Below are 22553 nucleotides of genomic sequence, written 5' to 3'. Positions count from 1 at the left end.
TTGGCCATCCAGAACTGCTCTGTTTTGCTATAGTGCACAAGCTTCATTTCTCTTGTTAGATTTTTGGTGTTTTTTCCACTGCAGAGTAAGTATTGGATGCTTTTGCCAAGTATCTAGTAAGTGCTTAATAAATGCTGATTGACTCGGCAACTCTTCTGGTTCCTTGGGTCAGAATGCCCTCAACTGGCTCTTCCACTCAAGTTTCTGGTTTTTTATCAAGACCTAGTGACTATGCAGAACATTCAAGAGTTTAAACCATGAAGACTGGCTCCTAGTTTGTAATGCAGACATTATTTACTAGCAAGTGATTTAGCCCCGTTTGCCTCAGTCCCTCATCTGTTAAATGGACTGGACATGGAATGGCAACTCACTCCATTATCTCTACTAAGAAAAATCCCAAATGGAGTCATGGACAGTCAGGCAAGTAGCTCTTCCTTTCAAGCATTTGGTTTCCAGCAAGACCCAGGGTTTGTACAGAGCATTCAACAGTTAAACTTTGAAAACATTATTTATTAGCAAGTCATTTAGCCCCGTTTACCTCAGTCCCTCATCTGTTAAATGGACTGGACATGGAATGGCAACTCACTCCATTATCTCTGCTAAGAGAACCCCAAATAGAGTCCTGGACCACCAGGCATAACAGCAATGACCAAACCAGAATAATAACAACAACACGATGCAGGTTGAGCTGGTCACCAGATATTTATTGAGACTGTGGCAAGCACCGTACATGCTGAGGATACAAAGAAAGGCCCAAACCCAGTCCCTAGCTTATCCCCGTGGCTCTGTCTCGATGGCAGTGTCCCTTTTAACCCATTTCATCCAATAGACTTGGGAATGAGCACCCCGTGACCATAGATGGGCAGAGCTCACAGACCAGGGGCTAGCCAAATATCATCCTAGGCACGTCACATGCTGTTGTGCTTTTCTTGACCTATCCTTCGCCAGGATTCCCACTGAATGCTGACGAGAGCCCTGTTTATGCGTTCTTGAGTATAATTTCTTTTTTAAGGGTTCGTGTTTCCACATCTCGCCCCCAAGTCCTCAGTCCAAGCTTTCTCCCTTAACTTCTCCCATTGGCCCAGCTCCCTTCTATAATAGTCCATTGAAACAATATCTGCATTTTTCATTCGCTGAGATCATTTTTTTTTTTTGGTTTAAACCCGACTAAAGCTATTCCCGGATTTCCAAGGTAATAAGAACCACTAATTGAAGCAGAAGGAACAAAAATATTAACCTTGCTCAATATGCATGAGCTCTCCCAAGAATACTCCAAACTATTTTCTCTTGGCATGTTTACAATTCTGAGAAATCTACTGTGACTTTCAGCTTATGGATAAATTATGAAAAGTCTCAGGGCTTCGGTGCCTTTTAGCACTAAGTAGTTGGTTAGGATCCCCGGCACGGCATTTCCAAGGTAAAGTGGTTTGCAGCTGTCAGCCCGGCAGAAATTAATGTTCCATTTGTCTCTCGCCCTCATCCCAGCTGCGGCATTTGTAATCTTGCTAAGGATCAAGGAAGGGGTGAGCCGTGAGCTCCTTCGAGCTGCAATACTGGTAGCCCTCTCTGATGATCTGTTCTGGTTATGACTCCGAGCAAGATAAACATTTGGCCATTCAAATTAAGTCCCGGAGCATTTAGTAAGTACCTACTCTGTGGGCTGAGAGTTGGGGCCCCAAAGACATAGTCAGGAGGCTTTAAATCCAGTGAGAGGCTTATATCCTCTTAGGAAGATCTACCAGGTCCATTAATACATACAAAAGTTATACAAAATGATTTATAGAACAGGGAACACTGACGAGAGGCATGATGGGATAGGATCAAAATCTTTGTACATGATAGTCCCTGAGCTGAGCTGGTGGGATTCCAACAAAGGACAAAGAGGGAGAGTATTCAGTATCTGAGAGTCTGAGAATATATGTTCATATGTATTAACATTATCCATTATTTATACAATATTCATCCTCGATATTCTTCATATGAACAGTACAATGATGTTTTCCATAGGATTTAGAACAGATTTTAAGCCCAGTGGCAGGATTTGAAGCAGGAGAAGGGATTATCCATCGCTGGCTCCATTTTCCAGATGTCGGGAATGGGAAGTCCAAGAGGGGAAATCGATTTCTTCTAGAAAAACCAGCATTCGGGGACTGAGGTAGATGTGGCTACCTGGCTCCCCTCAGCCCTGTTTTCTAGCTGCTCCCTCATGACGAGCATCATTAAGAATCAGGAAGTGAGCAAACTTCCTCATGGCACAAACATTTATTGATTGACCAGAGTGCTTCAGGGTAGAGCCGGTGAGTTCCAGGTTGGAAGGAACAGAATTCAGAGCACGTTTCTGACCAGTTCCTTCTGTTATCTGAAGCCCAGCGGCCCAGCTCTGCCTTTGATCCAGAGTAACTGTTGTGTGTCCGTGGAGCGGCTTTCACACGGTGCCTTCTTTGCATCTAGGTGAGCACCAAGTGCCGGGGCCTCTGGTGGGAGTGCGTCACCAACGCTTTCGACGGCATCCGAACGTGCGACGAGTATGACTCTATCCTGGCAGAGCATCCCTGTACGTATGTGTGCCCTCCCCTCCTTCCCTGCTGGCCCAGGCACCAGAGCCCACGCCTGGCCTCCGATGGCTGGCCAAGCCAGGCTTGATTTTGTGAAGTGGTCTTAGAACATATCAGCTGCAGTTTCTCCCCATCCTGCTATACACACAGTCTTGTCGAATTAAAAATGTCTGTTTTGACGTTCAGACCTATGGGGGTCTCAGAATGAATTACACCTACATATCTATGTGCGTATAAATGCATATTATTCCATTGGGGGATGACATATTGAGAATGAGTAATATGGGGCAGCTAGAGGACTCACTGGAGAGAGAACTGGTTCTGAGGAGGAGGACCTGAGTTCAAATCTAACCTCAGATCCTTAATAGTTACTAGCTGTGTGACCTTGAGCAATTAATCCCCATTGCCTCAGGGAAAAAAAAAAGAATGAACAATATTATTACTATTTAAGAGATTCCCATCATAGCAAAAGCTCTTATTTTCTCCTTGAGAAGTCTTGTTGCCAAAAAGAACTTTCTTACTACTCTTTCTTCCCCTCTAAAAAACAAAAACAAACAAACAAAAAAAGAAACAAAAAACGAATAAACAACAACAACAAAAGAAATAACAGAAAATGGGTATTACATGCTAAAAAAAAAAAAAAAAAAACACCCTCAAACTTGGAAATGCTGGGTCTAAAGACTATAAAAAGGTGCATCCCGCCTGATAGTCGGGTTTTCCCAACCTGGATCTGTGAGAAGGTAGCAGAAGGAAAGTATCACCCGAAAAGAGCCACCATGATTCTTGCTTCTCTCAGTCCTTCCTCTCTCCACTTTCTGGTGAATCCAGTTCAGTTCTACCACCAAACAAAATGAGAATATCCCAAAGAGTGGACCTATCCACCTTGTGGTTCTGGTCCTCACTGGCATGGTGGCTTCCAAGCAACTGCACTCCCCATGATAGACAAAACCAAGCTCTGGCTCTTTCCCTGAAAATCGTTTTTTGGGGAAGAGCAACAACCCTTCAAGGTAACTCAGGAGAGCTTACATTGCTGCCATTTTAGAGTTATGTTTAACATAATTCAGGAAGCCCATTCGTTTCCTCACTTTGCGGGAGAGTTATGTCTCAGGGCGCGCCTGCATCTGCCTACTAATGAGGCCGCATAATTCAGCAAGGATGAAAATGTATATACGTGCTTCGTGCTGGATACAGAACGCCTCAGTGCCATCCCTCAGCATGGAGAAGGAAAGGAGAGGTGGGCACCCACCCAAAATATATTTCTCCTAAGCACGTTCTCTATAGATGACTTTTTCTTGAGTCGTGATTTACTTTAATCTCAATAAAAAGAAATTGAGGTTAAATACTGGTCCATAATTTCACCTGATTCTTTGGGGAATTATGGTATAAAGAAACTTGGACTCAGGAATCAGGATTCAGTGATTTAAAACCGGAGGGGACCTTAGCGACCAGAGGCCAGTTTCTCATTTTACAAATGAGGAAAGTGAGACAGAAGAATAAAATTATCTCCTTGGGCTCGCCCAGCTGTAGTCTGAGGCAGGATTCAAACTCAGAGCTTCTTGGCTGAAGCTGCCTTACCGTGGCACGTCCCTGCCTCTGACACCCATGGGCTAGGAGAACCAAATCATTTTACTTCTTATTGCCCAAATGATCCTGGGACTGCAAGTTGAAAAGCTGGTTCTGGCAAGAATTGGCCCATCATGGTCTCCCATTCCAAGGACAGCCAGGGTCTGGGCCCCAGATCCCCACACTCAGGCAGAGACCTGACTATATTTCTTGGTCTGGGACTTTAGTCCCCACTTCCCCCACTTCTTCCTCAGATTCTGAAGGTTTAAGATGATAGAGACTCACGCACAACTTTTGGATTCCTAATGAGAGCTAACTCGGGCAGAGAATTAGAAACCAGAAGGCTGGACAGCTCGTTCCCGCTGAGCGGGTCTGCCTTCCTGATCATTGGACCAGCATGTGGCTGTAAGTCCTACCCGAGTCTCCGGACTTAATCCCACCTGGCTGCCGCTTCTCCTTCCTTCTCTCTGTTGTCTTTTCAGAGGAAATGCCATCTCCTCTCCAGCATGATTACTCAGCCCCAGCCTCCAACTCACCTCTGATACCAGGGAACACAAATACAAATATCCTCCCTGCCTGGCTCATCTTCCCTGTGTTCAGGCTCAAGGAGAGAACAGATACCGGCCCACGAGTCACCCATTTGCACGTTAGCATCGTTCTGACTGTCCTGAGAGAACACAGGGCTTTCAGTAAAACTATGGGAAGCCTCCTTCCCTCCTCCCCAGCGCAGGCTTTGAGATTAGGCAGTCCGATAAATGCTACCAAAGGTTCTGAAAGAAGCAGAGAATTTAACTAAACTATGGCCAGTGGGGTTTTGTGCCAGGGTGCCAAAATCTAGGGAAAGAATGGGCTTCCTCCCCGGGATGGAGAGTTTCTTTCCCTGCTGATCCAGCGTCTTTCTCTGTGGTCACTATCCCGTCCCAGACCTCCACACCTGCCCCAGGCCACCCCTAAAAGCTGATTGCCCCCATACCTTCTGCCCAGCTGGACCTCTGTTTGGGCCGTGATTGGGCCCTTTGAGGGATGGGATCCCTCTCTCTCTCATTGACTGCCTCTGGGTCGTGCCTTGTCCCTCTCTGTTTTCTCCCCAACAAGGGTGGAATTCACCCCAAGCTTCAAGAATTCCCGGGTGGGCCCTGCAGGGAGATGAGGGGAAGTTCTTGCTCGATCTGCCTCCTCTCCTGGGCATTTTTCCAGGTGAGACCAGTGATGTCTACATCCCCACATGGCTCCCAGCCTCCATTTTTATCAGGTCTTTTTTTTTTTGGCAACAAAATTTCATTTAGACTCAAGTTTTCTTTAGGAAAAACCGTTTTTGGAGCTTTGTGTTTTGGGACCCTGCTGCTGTCTGTGCTGAATGGAGTCTGCCCTCACACTGATGGGCAGACCCACTAGCTTGCTGAGCTGAGTGCCAGGTTCCTGCTCCCTGTGTGCCAGGGTCCAGACCCTCTGAATGCCAGGGTCCCTGCCCTCTGAGTGCCAGGATCCCTGCCGTCTGCATGCCAGTGTCCAAGGTCCAGGCCCTCTCTGTGCCAGAGTCCATGCTCTGTATGCCAGGTTTATAGGCCCTCTGTATGCCAGGGTCCCTGCCCTCTGCATACCAGCTCTGTCCTCCGAATGCCAGGATCTTTGCCCTCTGAGTGCCAGGATCCCTCTTCTCTGAGTGCCAGAATCCATGCCCTCTGTGTACCAGAGTCCATGCCCTCTATGTGTCAGGGCCCTTGCCCTCTGTCTGCCAGTGACCTGGCCCTCTGAATGCCAGAGTCCTTGCCCTCTGAGTGCCATGATTCTTATTCTCTGAGTGCCAGAGTCCATGCCCTCTGTGTGCCAGGGCCCTTGCCCTCTGTATGCCAGGTTATAGGCCCTCTGTGTGCCAGGGTCCAGGCCCTCTGCTCAGGCCCCAAGAGAGCCTGATTCAGACCAGGGCTTTTAAGGAAATGTGGGTAGCCCGGTGTGCCCAGCTGTGCCCCACGGTGACCTCCCTGCCCTCCTCTTCCAGTGAAGCTGGTGGTGACGCGGGCGCTGATGATCACGGCAAACCTCCTGGCCGCCCTCGGGTTCCTCTCCCTGCTGCTGGGGCTGCACTGCGTGAAATTCCTCCCCAACGAGCCTCTCATCAAGTTCCGGATCTGCTTTGTGGCTGGAATCTTGCTGGTGATAGCAGGTACTGGGGGGATGGGGGAGAGGGGGAAGCAATGACCCAGCGATGGGAGAATCTGGGTCTCTGGCAGGAGTTATCCGCTCCAACTCCCTCAATTTACAGAAGGGGAAACTGAAGCCCAGGCAGGTGGAATGATTGCTGTCATCAAGTAGTGGAGCGAGGCTCTTGGATTCTGACAGCAGAGTTCTTTCCAGTTCACCAAGCTGCCTCTCTCCAAACTGAGCTGCTTTTGAGGGAACAAAAGCCCCCCCCCAATGCATGGGGTGCAGTGACTCTGAGAATGGCACGCCATATTCAGAGGCCGCTTCCTTCCAGGGAGATCCCGATGCCAACCTGAAGATCCCCCCCCCCATTTGGGTCCCATCCACAAACCTTCCAGAGATGTAAATAGCCAGGGGGCCTTTAGGGAAGGGGGGCTTCCAGAGCTCCAGGGCTGGGGAGCTCCAGGATACACGTCCAGAGGGGAAATCATTTGTTTATTGGCTGGGGGTTGGGAGCCCATTCTCCTGAGGACCCACCTGGCTCATCTCGGAAACGTCCATAACCAAGATGGCCTGAGGGGGATGACTTTTGTGGCACAGGGAGGCTCAAACCCCATCTAAGATCCAGGGTGGCTCTGGAGTGAGCAGCCACACCCAGGAAAACCGTGGAGGCAATGAAGGAAGATATGTGCTAAATGCTGGGGGAGATTAAAAAATAAAAGCTGAAAGCTTCAAAAAGCTCAAATCTATAAATGCAAAACTGGTTTTGTGAAAGAAAAAAAAAACTCATAGATTATAGGGTTAGAGCTGAAAAGGACCTGTAGAGGAAACAGGAACAGAGAAGTTCAGTGACTTGCTCAATGTCCCATGCAAAGTCAGGTGGAAAAGCCAGGAATCAGATGCAGGTCTTTTAGTCCACAGCTAAACGTGTTTCCATCCTGTGATGCCGTCTCCAAGGAGACCACAATGGATGCTCTCTCCCTACATGGCAGAAGAGAAAAAAAACAAAACTGTGGGAAAAAAGGACCTTTCTGTGGCCCACTAGGTATTGGGAAGGTCCAAACAGCCGTGAGAGCTCCTACCTTTCCACCCTAAGCTTTGCCTGACAAATCACATCCCCTCTCTCACAGGGACAGGGGAGGCGGAAGAATAAACAGAATTTTAGACCCGATCATGTGAATAAAACATTTTATTTCAGAAAGCAAACGAGTCAATTTGACCTTAATTTGTTATTCAGTGTGAGGGCAGAAAATAAGCATTTTAACAGCCGTGGGATTCATTTTTTCTCTCTTTTTTAGAGGTTTTTAGAGAAACTGGAGAATGCAGGATGGAAGGGTTAGAGTGGAAAGAAGGCTATATTTGTGTGATATGAAACTTGCTTATTTATTTATTTATTATTTTATTATATAGAATATACACATATTTATTTATATATACATATATTTATTATTTATTATTATTTTATTATATATAATATACATATATTTATTTATATATGTATATTTATTGTTTATTATTATTTTATTATATATAATATAGATATATTTGTTATCTTATTTGCCTTCACTGAAATACTCACTTTACCCAAAATGGATATTCTGCATATATAAATATATGTGTTATATTATTTGTTTATTATTTTATTTGTTAACCAATAATGATAAATGACATATGGATATTTTCAAGATGCTTTGCAAACAGTATCTTGTGGGAGCCTCCTAACAATCCCAGAAGGCAGGTGTTATTGTGTGCATTAGCTATATTTTATAAATAAGGAATCCACCACAGAGAAGTCAGAGGACCTGTCCAGGGTCACATAGACAATCAGTTGAAGAGACCCGAATGGAGTAGGGGCTTCTTCCTGGCCCTAACCCTGGAGCATGGCATAGGCGATACTGCAGTGGGAGGCTGTCCTCCATGTGGATTTCCTTATTCATTCCGATTAGGGGAAAGGCCCTTCTGCAAGGAGAAAAAAGCAGCAGCTGGAGCTCCTCAGGGCCTTCCGGAGGAGAGCCTCCCTCCCCCAGGGCAGACAGAGGCACCCAGGCTGCGTTAGGCCCCTCGAGCACCCCTGCAGCCACGACCCCAGGCTCTGGCCCCGGCCGGCCTCTGAACATCCCCTTGTGTTTCAGGAGTCCCCGGGATTGTCGGCTCCGTGTGGTATGCCATCGACGTCTACGTGGAACGCACCTCCCTAGTCCTGCACAACATATTTCTGGGCATCCAGTACAAGTTCGGCTGGTCGTGTTGGCTCGGGATGGCCGGGGCCCTGGGCTGCCTTTTGGCCGGGGCCGTCCTTACCTGCTGCCTTTATCTCTTTAAAGGTAAATAAGTGTAGCTATCACTTACACATCCTAGGGCCTCTTAGGGACCTTCCCCCACACTGCCTCTTTATGGCTTTCCATGCCCAGGTGACCCTCAATTTCCATTACACGTATTGTGTATGTGCAGAGTTCTTTGCGTGTTGCGTCCCTCCATTAGAATATGAGCCTTGTTCTTGCCTTGTTTTGTGAGCCGTGCTCACATGCTTAAACATGCAAAACATGCTTATTAGCTGTCCCGCTGACTGACCCTTAACCCCAAACTTGGGGGCCATCTGGAACTAGAACTCATTTTCTTTTATCCTATAAAAGATCCATCTGGCTGCATTCAGAGCAGAAACCTTTTTTTCTGATTTATATGCTGGGTCCATGATAGATCCCCAATAAATATCCATGCAGTAAATTTTAATCAAAGAGCACTCACATGCAGGCAATATTCTGGGCCTTTGCTGTATCTGAATCTCAGTATATCAAATAAGCATTTTCCAAGTGCCTCATATATGCTGGCCACTGGCAAGGACAGGAAGCAGAGAGATAAATGTGACCAGTCTGACCCCGAAGAGCTTCCTTGCCTTGGATCGGGGAGACGTCATCACGTATGTGTTTAAAGACATAAAGAAGATATAAATCGTCCATAAATACAAAAAAATGGGGAAGGGAAGAGAGGGCGCAAGCATTTGGGATGGGACAGTCGGCAAAGACTTTATGCAGAAGGGACTTTTCTGAGAAGAATTCTGAAGGGATGGAGACGATGCTCAAGTGCATTATAGGCACAGGAGGGCAATCAGTGCAGAGATGTGGCCACAGTACAGAAGGAGAACCCATTTAGGTGGACCGTATAGATCAGTAAAGGGAATAACGTATACTAAGGTTCAGACAAGCTGGGAAAAGGCTTTAAATATTACCCAGAGAGGCTTATGTTTGAGATTCAAGGCCGTTGCTAGAATTTATTCATTAATTCTTTTTATTAAATTGAATTAAAAGCCCCAAATTGGGTGGTCCAGGATGAAGAATATGGAGGAAGAAAACTATTCAGGAAGGATTAGGCAAGGGATTGTGGGTTTATCACCCTGAGAGTGAGAAACTTTCTGGCCATCTCTTATTGCCTTTTTTCAGAGATTGCTTCCGATTTATCCTGTCTATATTTTGATTGTTGACTGTGAGTTCTTTAGACTGGGAACTGTATATCTATTTCTACACACACAAACAAATATGTGTGTGCATATTTATATATAAATATATACACATACATACACACATGCATGTGTGTATATATGTTTTATATATATATATATATATATATATATATATATATATATTTATTTATCTTCTTTTGTATTCCCAGTGCTTAGCATAGAACTAGACACATATTAGGTGCTTAATAAGTGCTTATTGACTTGACTTAATGGAAAGCAAAAATTAAAATTATGAAGCATCAAGGAAAAATAACGAATAGTCAAGATTCATTCATTGTCAGCAAATATTAATGGGTTCCTATTCCATGGGGTGCTAAGCAATGTCATGAATGAATGGTTAAGAAATCCTCTTCTCTGCCTCCAAAGATTTAGTGTCAGTAATCATGATAATTGCCATTTACAAAGTTCTTTATTGTTTTCCAAGGGCTTCCCGTGATTATTTCATGTGACTCTCCCTGTAAGCTGTGGAGCTTGTTCTCCAGGTATTATTATTCCCACTGTACAGATAAGAAATTGAGGTTCTGAGATTTGAGGTTACCTGCCAAAACAGCATAAACATCGAGGTCACAGATGTATGAATCATAGCATCCTTGACCAAGGAGGAGAGAATCCTTGGAGCTTGTCCAGTTCCCTCCCTCATTTTCCAGCCAGGGAAATTGAGACTCAGAAAAAAAAAATAAATGTCTTATTCAAGGTCACACATTCAGTAAGCCTCAGAGCCTCGATTTGAATGCAGGTCTCCTGCATCCAAAGCCCTTCCCCTGTTCTTTTCCAAAAGTCCCTTCACCTACACAATTGTGCCTTTTGTAGGAGATGATATATCTATGCAAGTAACTCCAGATCAATGCAAAATAGTGTAATTACTATTTAACGCAATTGGAAGAGTAAAAAATATTGTTGGACAGAATGTACGCTGTGAAAAGTGGGAAATAAAAACAGAAAACTGGCTCTTGTCATATGGAAAAGGATCTTCAGCATTACGCTGGCCGCGATTGGATCCAGTAGGCAACTGGGAAACATCGAGGGATTTTTGGCGATGATGTGACATTAGAGATATGGAATCAGGATATTATTTCAGCAGCAATATATACTATGAAATAGAAGCAGTGAGACTAGTTAGGAGACGATTGTAATAATCTAGCCAAGAAACAATGAAGACCTTAAATAGGTAGTGCTGGAGAAATGTGGAGAAGAATCCGAGAATCCTAGACCTTGGAGGCCATCTCATTGGGACCACATTGAACAGATGAGGAAGCTGAGCTCTAGGAAGCTTAAAGGTCCCACAGGGAATTACAGAAGGATTTGGACCCAAATCTTCAGGATTTAACCCCACTGCTCTTTTTAGTGTCCCGGAGATAGAAACAGATGATGGTGGGGATTTGTTAGGGTAGGGAATGGGAAGAGGAAAGAGACTAGGATAGAGATGGGTGACTCCATTAGTGAACTCCCAGAAGTAAGAAAGCAAGAACACTTTGGAGAAAAAATAGCGACTTGGAGTTTTTAATATGGCAAATGGGTGTTGCTCACAGGAAATCCAGGAGAAGCTGCTCAAAAGAAAATTGAAAATAAGAGATCTGGAAATTGGATAGAAATTGGGTCTAAAGATAAAGGTTTGTTAAATTTCTACCTAGTATTTCTATTTGAAGCCATGGCCATGGTTGAGAAAATCAAGGATGGAAATAAGGAGCAAAGACAGGAAGAAAGAGAAAAAAGCAAAGAGTCAGACTCTGGAAAAAGCCAAAATTTAAGGAAAGACCAAGAAAGAAGGGCCTTGAAGGAAACTGAAGAAGCATGGCTAACGTGATGGAAAGAAAACCAGGAGAGGGGAGTAGTGCAGGGAATTTTAAGAGAGAATGAAACAAGGAGGGCAGGGGTGACGTGAGCTGAAGAAATAGCTTTGGTGTTTGGCTGTTGCTGATGATGTTAGAAAGAGAGACTGTAGGGGAGACAGCCATATTGTTGAAGGTTGACGACTCTTTGGAGACCCTTTGGGGTTAAAATAAGGAGAAGGGAGATGACAATTCAATAGCAGAGCAGGGCCAAGGGAATGTTGTCTCAGAAGCAGAGGCGCTTGAAAATAAATATTGTTTAAGCCAGAGAAAAAAGCATAGGAAGAACAGAAGGATTTGAAGAGAAAAGAAGTGAAGTGAAATGACAGAAAATATATATTAAACAAACCAAAAAACAAACATACATATATACACATATGTATATGTATGTATATATACATACATATACATATGTATGTATATATTTAACAAACAAAACAAATAAACAAACCAGTGACAGCTTCCCAGCCCCCTTAGGAAGACAAGGGGAGTGCTGAAAGACCTGGCAAGATTCCAGTCAATCTGAGATCTAGACTCAATCACTGACCAACTCTCAGCTGGTGCTTTAGGCACCAGGACCTTGGAGACAAGTGTGACCAAAAGCACAGGAGGCAGATGAGGAAATCCCTGCAAGAAAAGTCTGCTACTTCCTTTCCTTGGGCATAGGGATAAGAAAAAAACCTGTGGCTATCCCTGAGTACTGACTGCCATTGTGTTATCTCCATGTAAGAAAGGCCCTGGGTGACTCCTGACCTCTGTCTTGCCCCTCTTTATTGACGGGATATTGGCTGGTTTGGGGCAAGCACTAAAACCAATTTATTTTTCCCTGTACCCAAGTACCTTGACTTGATTGCAGCCTCTCCCGGTGTAGAAAGGTTGCTTCACTTCTCAGTGTAAGCCACGTTTGTGGTGTTCTTCTGGCCCCATGTCAGCAACTCTTTCCCCTTGATCAGGTTTAAGTGATGAATGAAGAACATCCAATAAAGATAATATTCCCAGCATGGTGCTAAGGGCTGAGAAGACCAACACAAAAGATAAGGTGGCCCCTCCTGTCCAGGGGGAAGAGAGCCCATAGCACGAGAAGGGGGCTGGGGGCTAAGTCACAAAGTTGGCGACTGGAATAATCAAACGGCAAATTAACTCACCTTTCCAGAAGAAATGGCAACGCTGCTGCTTTCCTTAGCGTTCTCACAGCTAGAAGCAGAAAGGGATCCATACAAAGTGGCCGGACAGAAAATCGTTAGGGACGGGGAGCTGAGTGCTGACGGGATGGCAGGGCCATGATGTGGCGGGGTTGAGCCCCCCACAATGAGGCAGACGATGGCAGATGTCAGCTCTGATGCCTTTTTTTAAAATCTCTATTCCCCCTTGGGTTTGTCCCACTTACTCTAGCTTGCTCTTGTCCAAGCAGGTTTAGGTTCCCAGTGAGAAGCCACTGTCACCCAATGGTAATATCTAGTCATAGTCCTATAGGTAAGTCTGCTATGGAGAAATACAGCCCCCCTCCACTCACGGCTCCAACTCTTAACCCCTCCCCACCAATACCTCTCCAGTTTACATAACTGGCCAATCACAATGGAACACATCACACCGGGCAGGTATAGATATTACCCAGCAAGTGTTCTATGTGCCCAAATATCATTTATAGATTTTAAAATTCAACCTCATTTACCTCATGATAATAATTGTCATGGGGCAGTTAGTGACACATTCGGTAGAGTGCTGAGCCTAGAGTAAGGAAGACTCAAAAAATTCAGTTTCTAACACTTAGCTGTGGGATCTTAGGTGAGTCACTTCAACCTGTTTACCTCAGTTTCCTCATCTGTAAAATGAGCTGGAGAAAGAAATGGCCAAGCCCTCCGGTATCTCTGCTCAGAAAGCCCCAAGGGGATCATGGAGAGTTAGATGTGACAACCACTGATCGACAATAATGAAAACTGGCATATAGTAAAGTGATGCATAAATAGCAAATATATCACAATTTATGCACAAACCTGGGTCACATCTTCTACCAGTGCCCTCGGTCACTTGGTCACACCTTCCACCAGTGCCCTCGGTCACTTGGTCACACCTTCCACCAGTGCCCTCGGTCACTCGGTCACACCTTCCACTAGTGCCCTCGGTATCCAATGGGCAACTTTCTCAGGCAAAGCTCTAAGTGTGGAGAAACTCCTAACTCTGGAGGGCAGCTCTCTTCTCTGCTGCTTGTCTGTTCTTCTCATCGCGTGTCTCCTGGACAGCTTCCATTCTCCAGCACATGTTCACAAGCCTTTTTCAACTTAATTATCACCTGAAAAAGGGCATTGGGAAAGTGAGCATTCGCGGCGAATAGCAGTCTCCTGTAAGTCACCGAACGAAGCTGTCAGTCACCCAGTCAGCAAACATTAATTAAACACCTACTGCATGCCAGACTTTGGACTGGCTGTCTCTGGACTATCTGGGTAATTAAGTACCGGGACATTTTATTATTTCAGAAAGACTATGACATAAAGCAGAAAGCATTTTTCATTATCACAACGGCAGCTAGCATTTAAATTTGGCAAAATGCTTTACCAATCTCGTCCCGTTTGATCCTCCCAACAACCTGCAGATGAGAAGGGGGCAGGGCTTAAGTGTCTTGAGCAGGGATACAGAATCCCTTAGCTGGCTCCTTCTCAAACTAGAGGTACTGGCAGAAAGGGGCACATAGGGGTGCTTTCTCTCTCTTCACCACGAGGGGGCATCAAAGAACACTACTTGTCAATAAAACCATCAATCACTCAGTTTAAGACTTCTGTCAGTTGATGGCTCTTTGGGGTCACCATTGCTTCAGGACATTCTTTCTACACTTTGCTGTATCTTTAATCTTCCTCTCAGATTCTTCTCATCCCAGCTTCCTCCCTGTTTATGGCAGGGGCCAGAGCTAGGGCGTCCTTGGAGATCCATTTTTGAAGCAAACAGTCCTCAGTTCCCTATATAATTGATAATCTTTTAAAATCTCACCTCCATTTCCAAATGTTTCTCTTTATGTGTCGCTCTCTTTCTATTGGTCTCTCCCATCCCCTGTTTCTCTCTCTGTCTCTCTGACTCTCTTAGGTCGGTGACGTAGGAGTCACCATATGGTGACAAAGATGTTTGATCTCAATCAGGATGATATGATTTCAAATTTTGCCTCACACACAAGCTGTGCGACACACTCTGCCTCAGTTTACTCATTTGTCAAATCATGGGGGGTAATCATAGCAGTACCTGCTAGAATCAGGAAGATATGATTTCAAATTTTGCTTTGCTGTGTGACCCTCTCTGCTTCAGTTTACTCATTCGTCAGATGGCGGGGGGTAATAATAGCAGTACCTCCTAGAGTTGTTGAAAAGCTAAAACGAGATATTGGTAAAGTATTTTACAAACCTTAAAACACTATATAAATTCTGGTTCTAATTATTATTGTTTTAGAACAACACCAACTCCAACTCTAAAGTCTTTCCCATGATCTTCCGACCCATTGTTTGATCCTTGATTTATCTCTCTATATTCATGTTTTTCAAATTAAAAAAAAAGATTTTCCCCTTATTGTTTCCTTTAAATCACTAAGCTGTCTACATCCTATGAAGCATCATTCTATAGCACTGACAAGATTATTTGAAGGCTTATTTGTGATCCACAATTTATGTGCTTCTAAAGCTGCTCAGATCCCCCCTTTTTAATCAGGCCATGGTTCTCATTTTGTTCCACTCCTTTCAGTTATTAAAATGTTTATCTAAAACATGAAAGTGGTTTACATCATTTAATATGAGCTCTACCCCTTTTTCTTTAATAAAAAAAATACATGTCTCCATAAGAAGTAGCAGTATTTTAAAGGGGTGGTATATTACTTTGCTCTGAGTGAGTTTCCTTTTGGGGGCAGAGTTTTGCCATGTCCAGTCTGGAGCATAGAGGCAGCAGATTTCAGTGTAGAAAATGGTCACGCAAAGAGAAGGAAGGTGTGGAGCACTGAGATCTTAGATACATGTGGGGCTCGCACTTAGTCTTAATAAGATCAAAGAACATCCTCCCTCTGAGAGGGAAGATATGGATGAGTGAAGCTGTGGAAGGTTTCTGGAGAAGACAGGCTTAAGGAGGTCCTTGGAATGGGGCAGGGTTAAGGCTGGTCATTATCATAGTTAGGTAAGGACTATGGTCCTTTTACATGAAGAAGACCTGAGTTCAAATTCATACATTTCCTGGCTGGGTAACCTGCAAAGTCACTTAAACTTTATCTGCCTCAGTTTCTATTTAATGAAGATAATAACACCTGCCTCCCATGGTTGCTGTGAAGATCTATTGAGATAATACTGAGAAAGTTCTTAGCATAGAGCCTGATATAGAGTAAGAAGCATATAAATGCTAATTGTTGTAACTTTCGGAGCAAGGACACATATATTCACGTTTTAATATGTTGTTAGAATTATGAAGAGATCTGGAGAAGGCTGGATTTCTTGGGAGCAGAGATGCCAGTGGGGGTAGAAAGACCAAGCTAGAAAGGTCCCTGGGAATAACCTGAGAACATGATGGTATTTCCATCACTTGAGTCTTGTGGGCCTTCCAGCCCAATATGGCGTCTCCGACATGGTACGAATGACATGCTGGTATCCCTTGATTGGTTAAAATCAATTTTGCCTTTTATTTTAAAGCCAACTATTCCATTTTGATGAATGTACCAAGAAAATAGCAAAAATATGATTTTTTTGATAATTGTAACAATTTTAAAACTCACCAACTTTTATTATGCTTAATAATAACTAACATTTAAAAACTATTATTTATATATTGGTTACTACATGCCAGGCATTGGGCTGAGCACTTTATAAATATTATCTTATATTATTTTCACAAGGATTCTGGGAGGTTGGAATTATTATTATTCTACAGATTTTTAAAGTTGAGGAAACTGAGGCAAATGGAGATGAAGTGACCCAGATAGAAAGTGTCTGAGGCTGACTTTAAACCCAGGTCTGACTCCAGACTCAGTGCTCTGTCCATTGTGCCTCTTTGTTGTCCCAAATTATGGTCCTTTCTTATGTTCCAGCACAGTGGTCTGAGTGTTACATAATTTGAATTAAATCTCCAGGACTTGTATAAGGTAAGAAGAGTCTTGGGATTAAAGTGAGGAATATTTGGATTCAAATCTTGCTTTTGACATTTACTACCAATGAGACTACAAGTAAATCCTTGAGCATCCAATGTCTCCCTAAGACTTATTCTAAATAACAAAGGAGTATCAGTCAGTACTGTGTACTCCATCCACCGGACCGTACTTCCCTCATATACTGATTGGACGCCCTGGAATGTGTTACAGCTCTGTTCTCCCTCCTTCAATTTGCCACATTTTCCAACAGAAAATAAGAGGGTCTCGTCTCATTTTCTTCTTTCTCCCTATTTATGTCATGTTGTTTATTTTCACGCCATTATTTTTTACAGATTTGGGCCCAGAGAGGAGCTATGCTTATTCCATCAGGAAGGCCTACTCACACGCCGGGGTCTCGATGGCCAAGTCCTACGTCCCCACTCGAACAGAGACTGCTAAAATGTATGCTGTGGATACAAGAGTGTGACTCTTCCTTCCCTCTGTGAGACTGTGCCCACCCACGACTCAAAACCCAGTCAATTTAATCAGCTCAATAAAGAGCCATCCAGTGAAGTGAAATTATTGTTCCATTTATGTGGTCAACTGAAAGGAATGATAAGGTCATTGGAAAGTTCGACCTAAAAGCCTCAAGTAATCCCACTTATCTTTTTTTCTTTTTAATTCCATCCATTTCCTTTTTTTCCTTACATTTTCACTCCCTTTTTCATTAAAAAAAAAAGGAAGAAAAATCCACTTTAGCTTTCAGACCAAGTAGCCCTTAACTTTGACATGTTCTTGGAATTTGTCCATCGGCATGAGAGACGATGGTTTAGTGACATTAAACAGAACATCTTTTTAGAGAAGAAAGCAAAATAACCTCCCCAAAAGAGCGGAGATTAAGATCTTAGCAGCTAATGGGCTGCCTTCTTGCTCTCTTGCTCTTCGTTCCTGTTGGAGTCTCGGTTCTGTGAATCATACAATAACTATGAAAAGAGATAAATCAGGGCAGCAAATGCATGTCCACAGCTGTCCCCTTGCAGAGGAAAAGTGGGCAGCTGCGTGGAGCTGCCGTTGGTGGAAAAGTGAAGATGAAACACGTTCCCATCCACATGCTAAATGGGTGTTTGTGTTGGAAAAGGCCATGGGTCCTACTGACTTTAGGAATAATAGGCAGAGAAATATGGTTTATTTATGCCCCTGCAACTGTCTGAGAGAGTGCTAAGGACTTGAACCGAAGCATCCTGACCGAGACACAGAGTTCAATCAACCTGGAGTTGTGCTAACCCGGCCCACTTTTCCTCAGGAGGAATGGCTGCTTGGATGGTCATTCAACTGGAAGTCCCTGGGTCTAGCAGAAATGAAATTGGCCGTTTCTGCTCTCTCAAAATCCACAATTATTCAGAGGAAAGTTCTATGTCTCATGTAAAATATGCTGTTTTGGTAAAGTGCATGAAATCTTAAAGTAATCAGATATTGTGCATTTGGTTGTATTCATTTTGATGATAAAATCACAATGGATTTTCTCAGGAGTAATTAATTATGGCCAAATGGCAGTCAGAGGAGTGGACGCTATGCCTAAAATAAACAAACCACACACGACATCTCTCTGTTTTCCTTTATGCTTTACCATTCATGCAGTTTTGGGGATGTAAGGGGAGCACGCAGGTGGTACCTTGAGGGAGAGCCATAAGTATAGGAATTGGAGGGACCTGAATGATCTGTGTCTACTCTCCCACCCACACTGGGTAGATGGAACCCTGCGATCTCAGAAGCTGAAGTAAGAAGACCTAAGTCATGTAGTGGATGTGTAATAGAGCTAGAACAGGGTTAGCCTCCTCTACCATCTGCCTCCAAATAACTAACCTCAACAGAGGCTCTGGAAAACTAGAAATAAAAAGTCAAAATTGAATGTCAAGCGGATTAGAGTTCCAAGAAGTACTTGAAATGCAAGATGCAAGAGAACCTTTCGTAGAAAAGATCAAAGTGACCTTTTTGTATTACATATGAAAGAAGGACTTCCAGGAGAACATGAGCAGCTTTTTTCTTGTCCTTTCTTAAAAGCCTCTCTTTTGTGTGTGGATGAGTGTGCTGGAGAGTGATGGTGACTGTTAAAGAGGACAAATGATTTGGGCATTTTCTCACTAAAAATGATTTTTAATAAACAATGTATTTTCTGATAGTTTTGATTGCTGATTTTCTAGGTGAAATGGTTTTTCTCAAGTATCACATCTTAGTGGGGCCCAATGTGGGTGTGGGGCTGTGTCCATGCTACATGTAAGATGTACAAAACTGGGGAGGGGAGGGAAACCTTTCCCTTTTATTCATCTACTCCACAGCCAATAAGAAGGCATGTTGCATTCTTACAATGCAATCCTCTGAGTGATGAATGGTACATGAGCAATCATCGGTCTTCTAAGTGTTTTGTGAGGTTTGAGAACTCTGCATTGACTCCCCCAGTTCTTTGGCTTTGGTAGATTGGATCTTCTCAGGGGCTGAGTCACTCTCCTCCTGGGCTATAGGTCATGAGCCTGGAAAAGTGACCTCTCCTTAAGCATGGCTCAAGCTCTCAGGTCAGAGACTCTATTTCCTACACCTGGGATGGTAAAGGAAGAGACCAAAAGGGAGCAGAGAGAGGCATCCTTTAGGACTCCCCCAGCCAATGACTCATGCTTTTTCCTGAAAAGAGGGTTCTTCATCTTCAGATAAGAATTCAGGAAAAATTAAAAGGTTCAGTTGTTGTTTTTTTGTTTTTGTTTTTTAAGCAGCCAGTTCTGTTTTGGCAGCCATTTGTATAAAAGACTGCTCTTGATTGGTGCTAAGGCAATCCAGAATGTCCATATATGTTCTAGTTCTCCTGTCTTCCAGAAGTTCCCCTTGGTGTGTCTCATTTAAGCGACACCATTTTAGGTGATTTAGACATGCATCAAATCCCCATTTCACTTCAGAATTATCTGGTACACTTCCCAGAGTTCTTTTGTGGTCTTATACAGTTCAGTGATTGAGAACAAAAATAGGAAGACAGCCGATTCCAAGAGAACAGATCATTGTGTTTACTGAGGTCTTTGTATCCAACTGAGTTATTCCAGATTCAGATTCTCTTTAATAGATAAAATATAGATTTTTGCAACCCAAGGATTCCTCCTTCTGTATGTCAGTGGTTATCTCCTTTAGCCTTTCCTGATCTTCTGACTTTCCTGGAGTCTCTTTGGAACATAATTTTCCCTTAGTGCCAGAAATGGATCCTCTAATCCAAGCTCTCCTTATACTCAGAAAATCACAAGACATTCCATAAAAAGAACTTTATCTGATAGGAGGGCATCTCACACACCTTGATAATGCCATGGGAGTGTGGGTTACCTTACTGAGCATCTGGTCTCACTGATGTGGGTGCTCACTCTAAATAGACAGATCTAACCCACTCACTCACATGTTCTTGTCCTCTGAGATTCTTCCTCATTTTCTCCTGTAACAAGTATTGATCAGTCCTTGTGGTGTTTTCTGACTCTTCACGAACCCATTTGGGGTTTTCTTTGCAAACATATTGGAGTAGTTTGCCATTTGCTTCTCCAGCTCATTTTATAAATGAGGACCAGAGGAAAACAAGATTAAGTGACTTGCCGGGTCATATAGCTAGTATGTGTCTGAAGTTAAATTTGAACTTAGCAAGATGAGTCTTCCTGATTCCAAGTCACTCTTCTATCTACTGCACCACCTTATTTAGTGCTTTAAAGTTCATATAGCATTTAGTGGATGTAGCCTACAGATCAGAAGCACCAGAGACTGAGAGTGACTGGGTTTGACCTAAAATTAATCTTCTTTAGCCTTAGTTTCTATCAGGATTAACCTAGCCCCTCCCACACAGATCTTGAGTATAGCTGATGTCTAGGACATCTTATACAAGGGATGAGGGTGGTCTGCCAATCCTGTACAGGCACTCAGTATACGGTGTGGACATTGCCTACAAGACACTCTGATCTCACTTCACAGAAAATGCCGAACACCGAACATTTACAGATGCCCTGGAATACACGCGGCATCTTACGGTTGTCTAATAGTGTGTAAGATCTCCCTCGGACCAGAACAGAACTTGAGCTCTTTTGTTGTTTTGGTCATTATTTTATTTGAAGCTACCTTGTGTTGCTGCAGTGATTCTTTCTTTAATCATAGACAGACATTGTTCCAAAGTTTCCCTAGGACTTGCAATATTGCCTTGCTGTCTTGAGATGGAAACATGTCTTGGAGTCTAATGAGCAAATAAATTCTTTCCCATGGGGTCTCCATTGTCCGAGCATCTCAATGGTTTTGCTCCTCCAAACATCTCAATGATTTTGTTCCTTTGAGCACAAGGCCGAGTAGACACTCTGGTAGATGGTCGTTTCTGTCTTCAGGATGTATCGGAAATTCTGTTGTCTCTAGAAGGTCCTTTGTAAGACACTGATTGCAAAAAGGGAAAGATATATGATGATGACTTGAGGAGGTGGTAGGAGCAAGTGAAAGGGTTGTGATATCTTTGTTTGCTTGTTTTTAGGATGGGGAAGAAAGGTATATTTATGGGCAGAAGAGTAAGTTTATAATGGCAATACTTTGTCTCAATAATCGACCGCATAAGAAGAATTAGAGGAATAATTGTTTTCTTTAGTAACCTTCCAAAGCAAGTTTCCCTTTGAAAAATCTACTCTGCTACTCTAGTGAAACCCTCCTTCAGTTAAAGACGACATAGCTGTCTGTTTTTGTCTTCTTCTTTTTGACTTCAAAGACTGGGAATATAGAGTGGGAGCATTATCTTCCATCATCACTCTGCAGATCTCAGCTTTTCCATTGGAGCAGCTGCACACTCTGCTGCAAGAAATTGTGTAAAATCCCAGACAATTCCTAAAGAAAGACTTGGGATAGAAAATGCCATCCTCATCCAAAGAGAGAAATATGGAGGATGAATGTTGATTGAAACATACTGTTTTCATTTTTGTTTGTTTTCTTTTTCTTTTTCATGATTTCCCCCTTTTGTTTTATTTTTCTTTCACAACATAAGTAACAAGGAAATGTGCTTAAAATGATTGTACATGTATAACCCATCTCAAATTTCTTGCTGTCTTGGGGAGAGATGAGGTAAGAAAAGGAGGAAGAAAAATATTGGAACTCAAAATCTTGCAAAAATGAGTTGAAAAGTATTTTTACATGTAATTGGAAAAATAATGCTATTCAGAAATTTTCAAAAAGCCACATAAGATCACAGTTAATAATCTACTAATTGATCTTGTGTGAGTCACTAAATTTTTTGATGCTTAATTTTCTCATTTGGAAAAAAAGTTCATATTACAACAAAGAAACCATTTTTTCCTGGTCTACATTAATATGTAATATGACAAATAAGGAAACATGGGAAACAAGCACAAACCTTTTTTAAAGGTTGAAAATGCTAGTTTTGCTATTAAACTTCTATATATAATATATGTGTATATGTGTATACACACACACACACACACACACACACACACACACTCCCCCTCATCTAGTTTTTGGGTCAGTTACGATAAAATCACAGAAGGTCTGATTGTAGTTGGTTTTCAATTAAGTCTTTAGGTCTTAGTAAAGTCATAGAAGATGAGACTGTTCCTTTATAAGTAAAAATGTTACTGTTCTAATTAGAAGAGTTCCTATTTCTAAGCTCTCCCCCAAAGGGAGAAGACACATTTTCTTTCTTTTAAAATATCAAAGGAAATGAAGTACCCTCCCCAAAGAGAGACCCCTCCGATTTGGTTCTGTCTTTTCAAGAATCCAGAACTCGCTCTCTCTAGCTCAAATTAGTTCTAGGTTTTAGGGAAATTGGTTTGACTCCAACATAGTGGCTTCTGGGAAGCCAGCCC

The 22553-nt window shown here is 43.1% G+C and overlaps 1 protein-coding gene and 1 long non-coding RNA gene across 3 annotated transcripts in view; both read left to right on the top strand.

Annotated features, from left to right (window-relative positions):
• The window catches only part of CLDN16 (claudin 16), a 97517-nt gene extending 78658 nt beyond the window's left edge, over positions 1-18859 (top strand). For both annotated transcript variants that reach the window (XM_031957427.1, XM_031957426.1), the window contains 4 exons: positions 2452-2554; positions 6118-6282; positions 8393-8584; positions 17043-18859. In XM_031957427.1, the coding sequence (XP_031813287.1) occupies positions 2452-2554; positions 6118-6282; positions 8393-8584; positions 17043-17176 (594 nt within the window). In that variant the 3' untranslated portion in view covers positions 17177-18859. The remainder of the gene's footprint in view (positions 1-2451; positions 2555-6117; positions 6283-8392; positions 8585-17042) is intronic.
• A 313-nt stretch (positions 18860-19172) lies between these two features.
• LOC116422173 overlaps positions 19173-22553 on the top strand; it is a 24530-nt gene continuing 21149 nt past the window's right edge. The window contains exon 1 of the long non-coding RNA XR_004232717.1: positions 19173-19259. This is a non-coding gene — a long non-coding RNA (uncharacterized LOC116422173). The remainder of the gene's footprint in view (positions 19260-22553) is intronic.

This window comes from Sarcophilus harrisii, chromosome 3 (genome assembly GCF_902635505.1).
Source record: "Sarcophilus harrisii chromosome 3, mSarHar1.11, whole genome shotgun sequence".
NCBI lineage: Eukaryota > Metazoa > Chordata > Mammalia > Dasyuromorphia > Dasyuridae > Sarcophilus > Sarcophilus harrisii.
The sequence above is the reverse complement of the archived record's forward strand: the minus strand, read 5'-3'. Positions and strand labels throughout refer to the sequence as shown.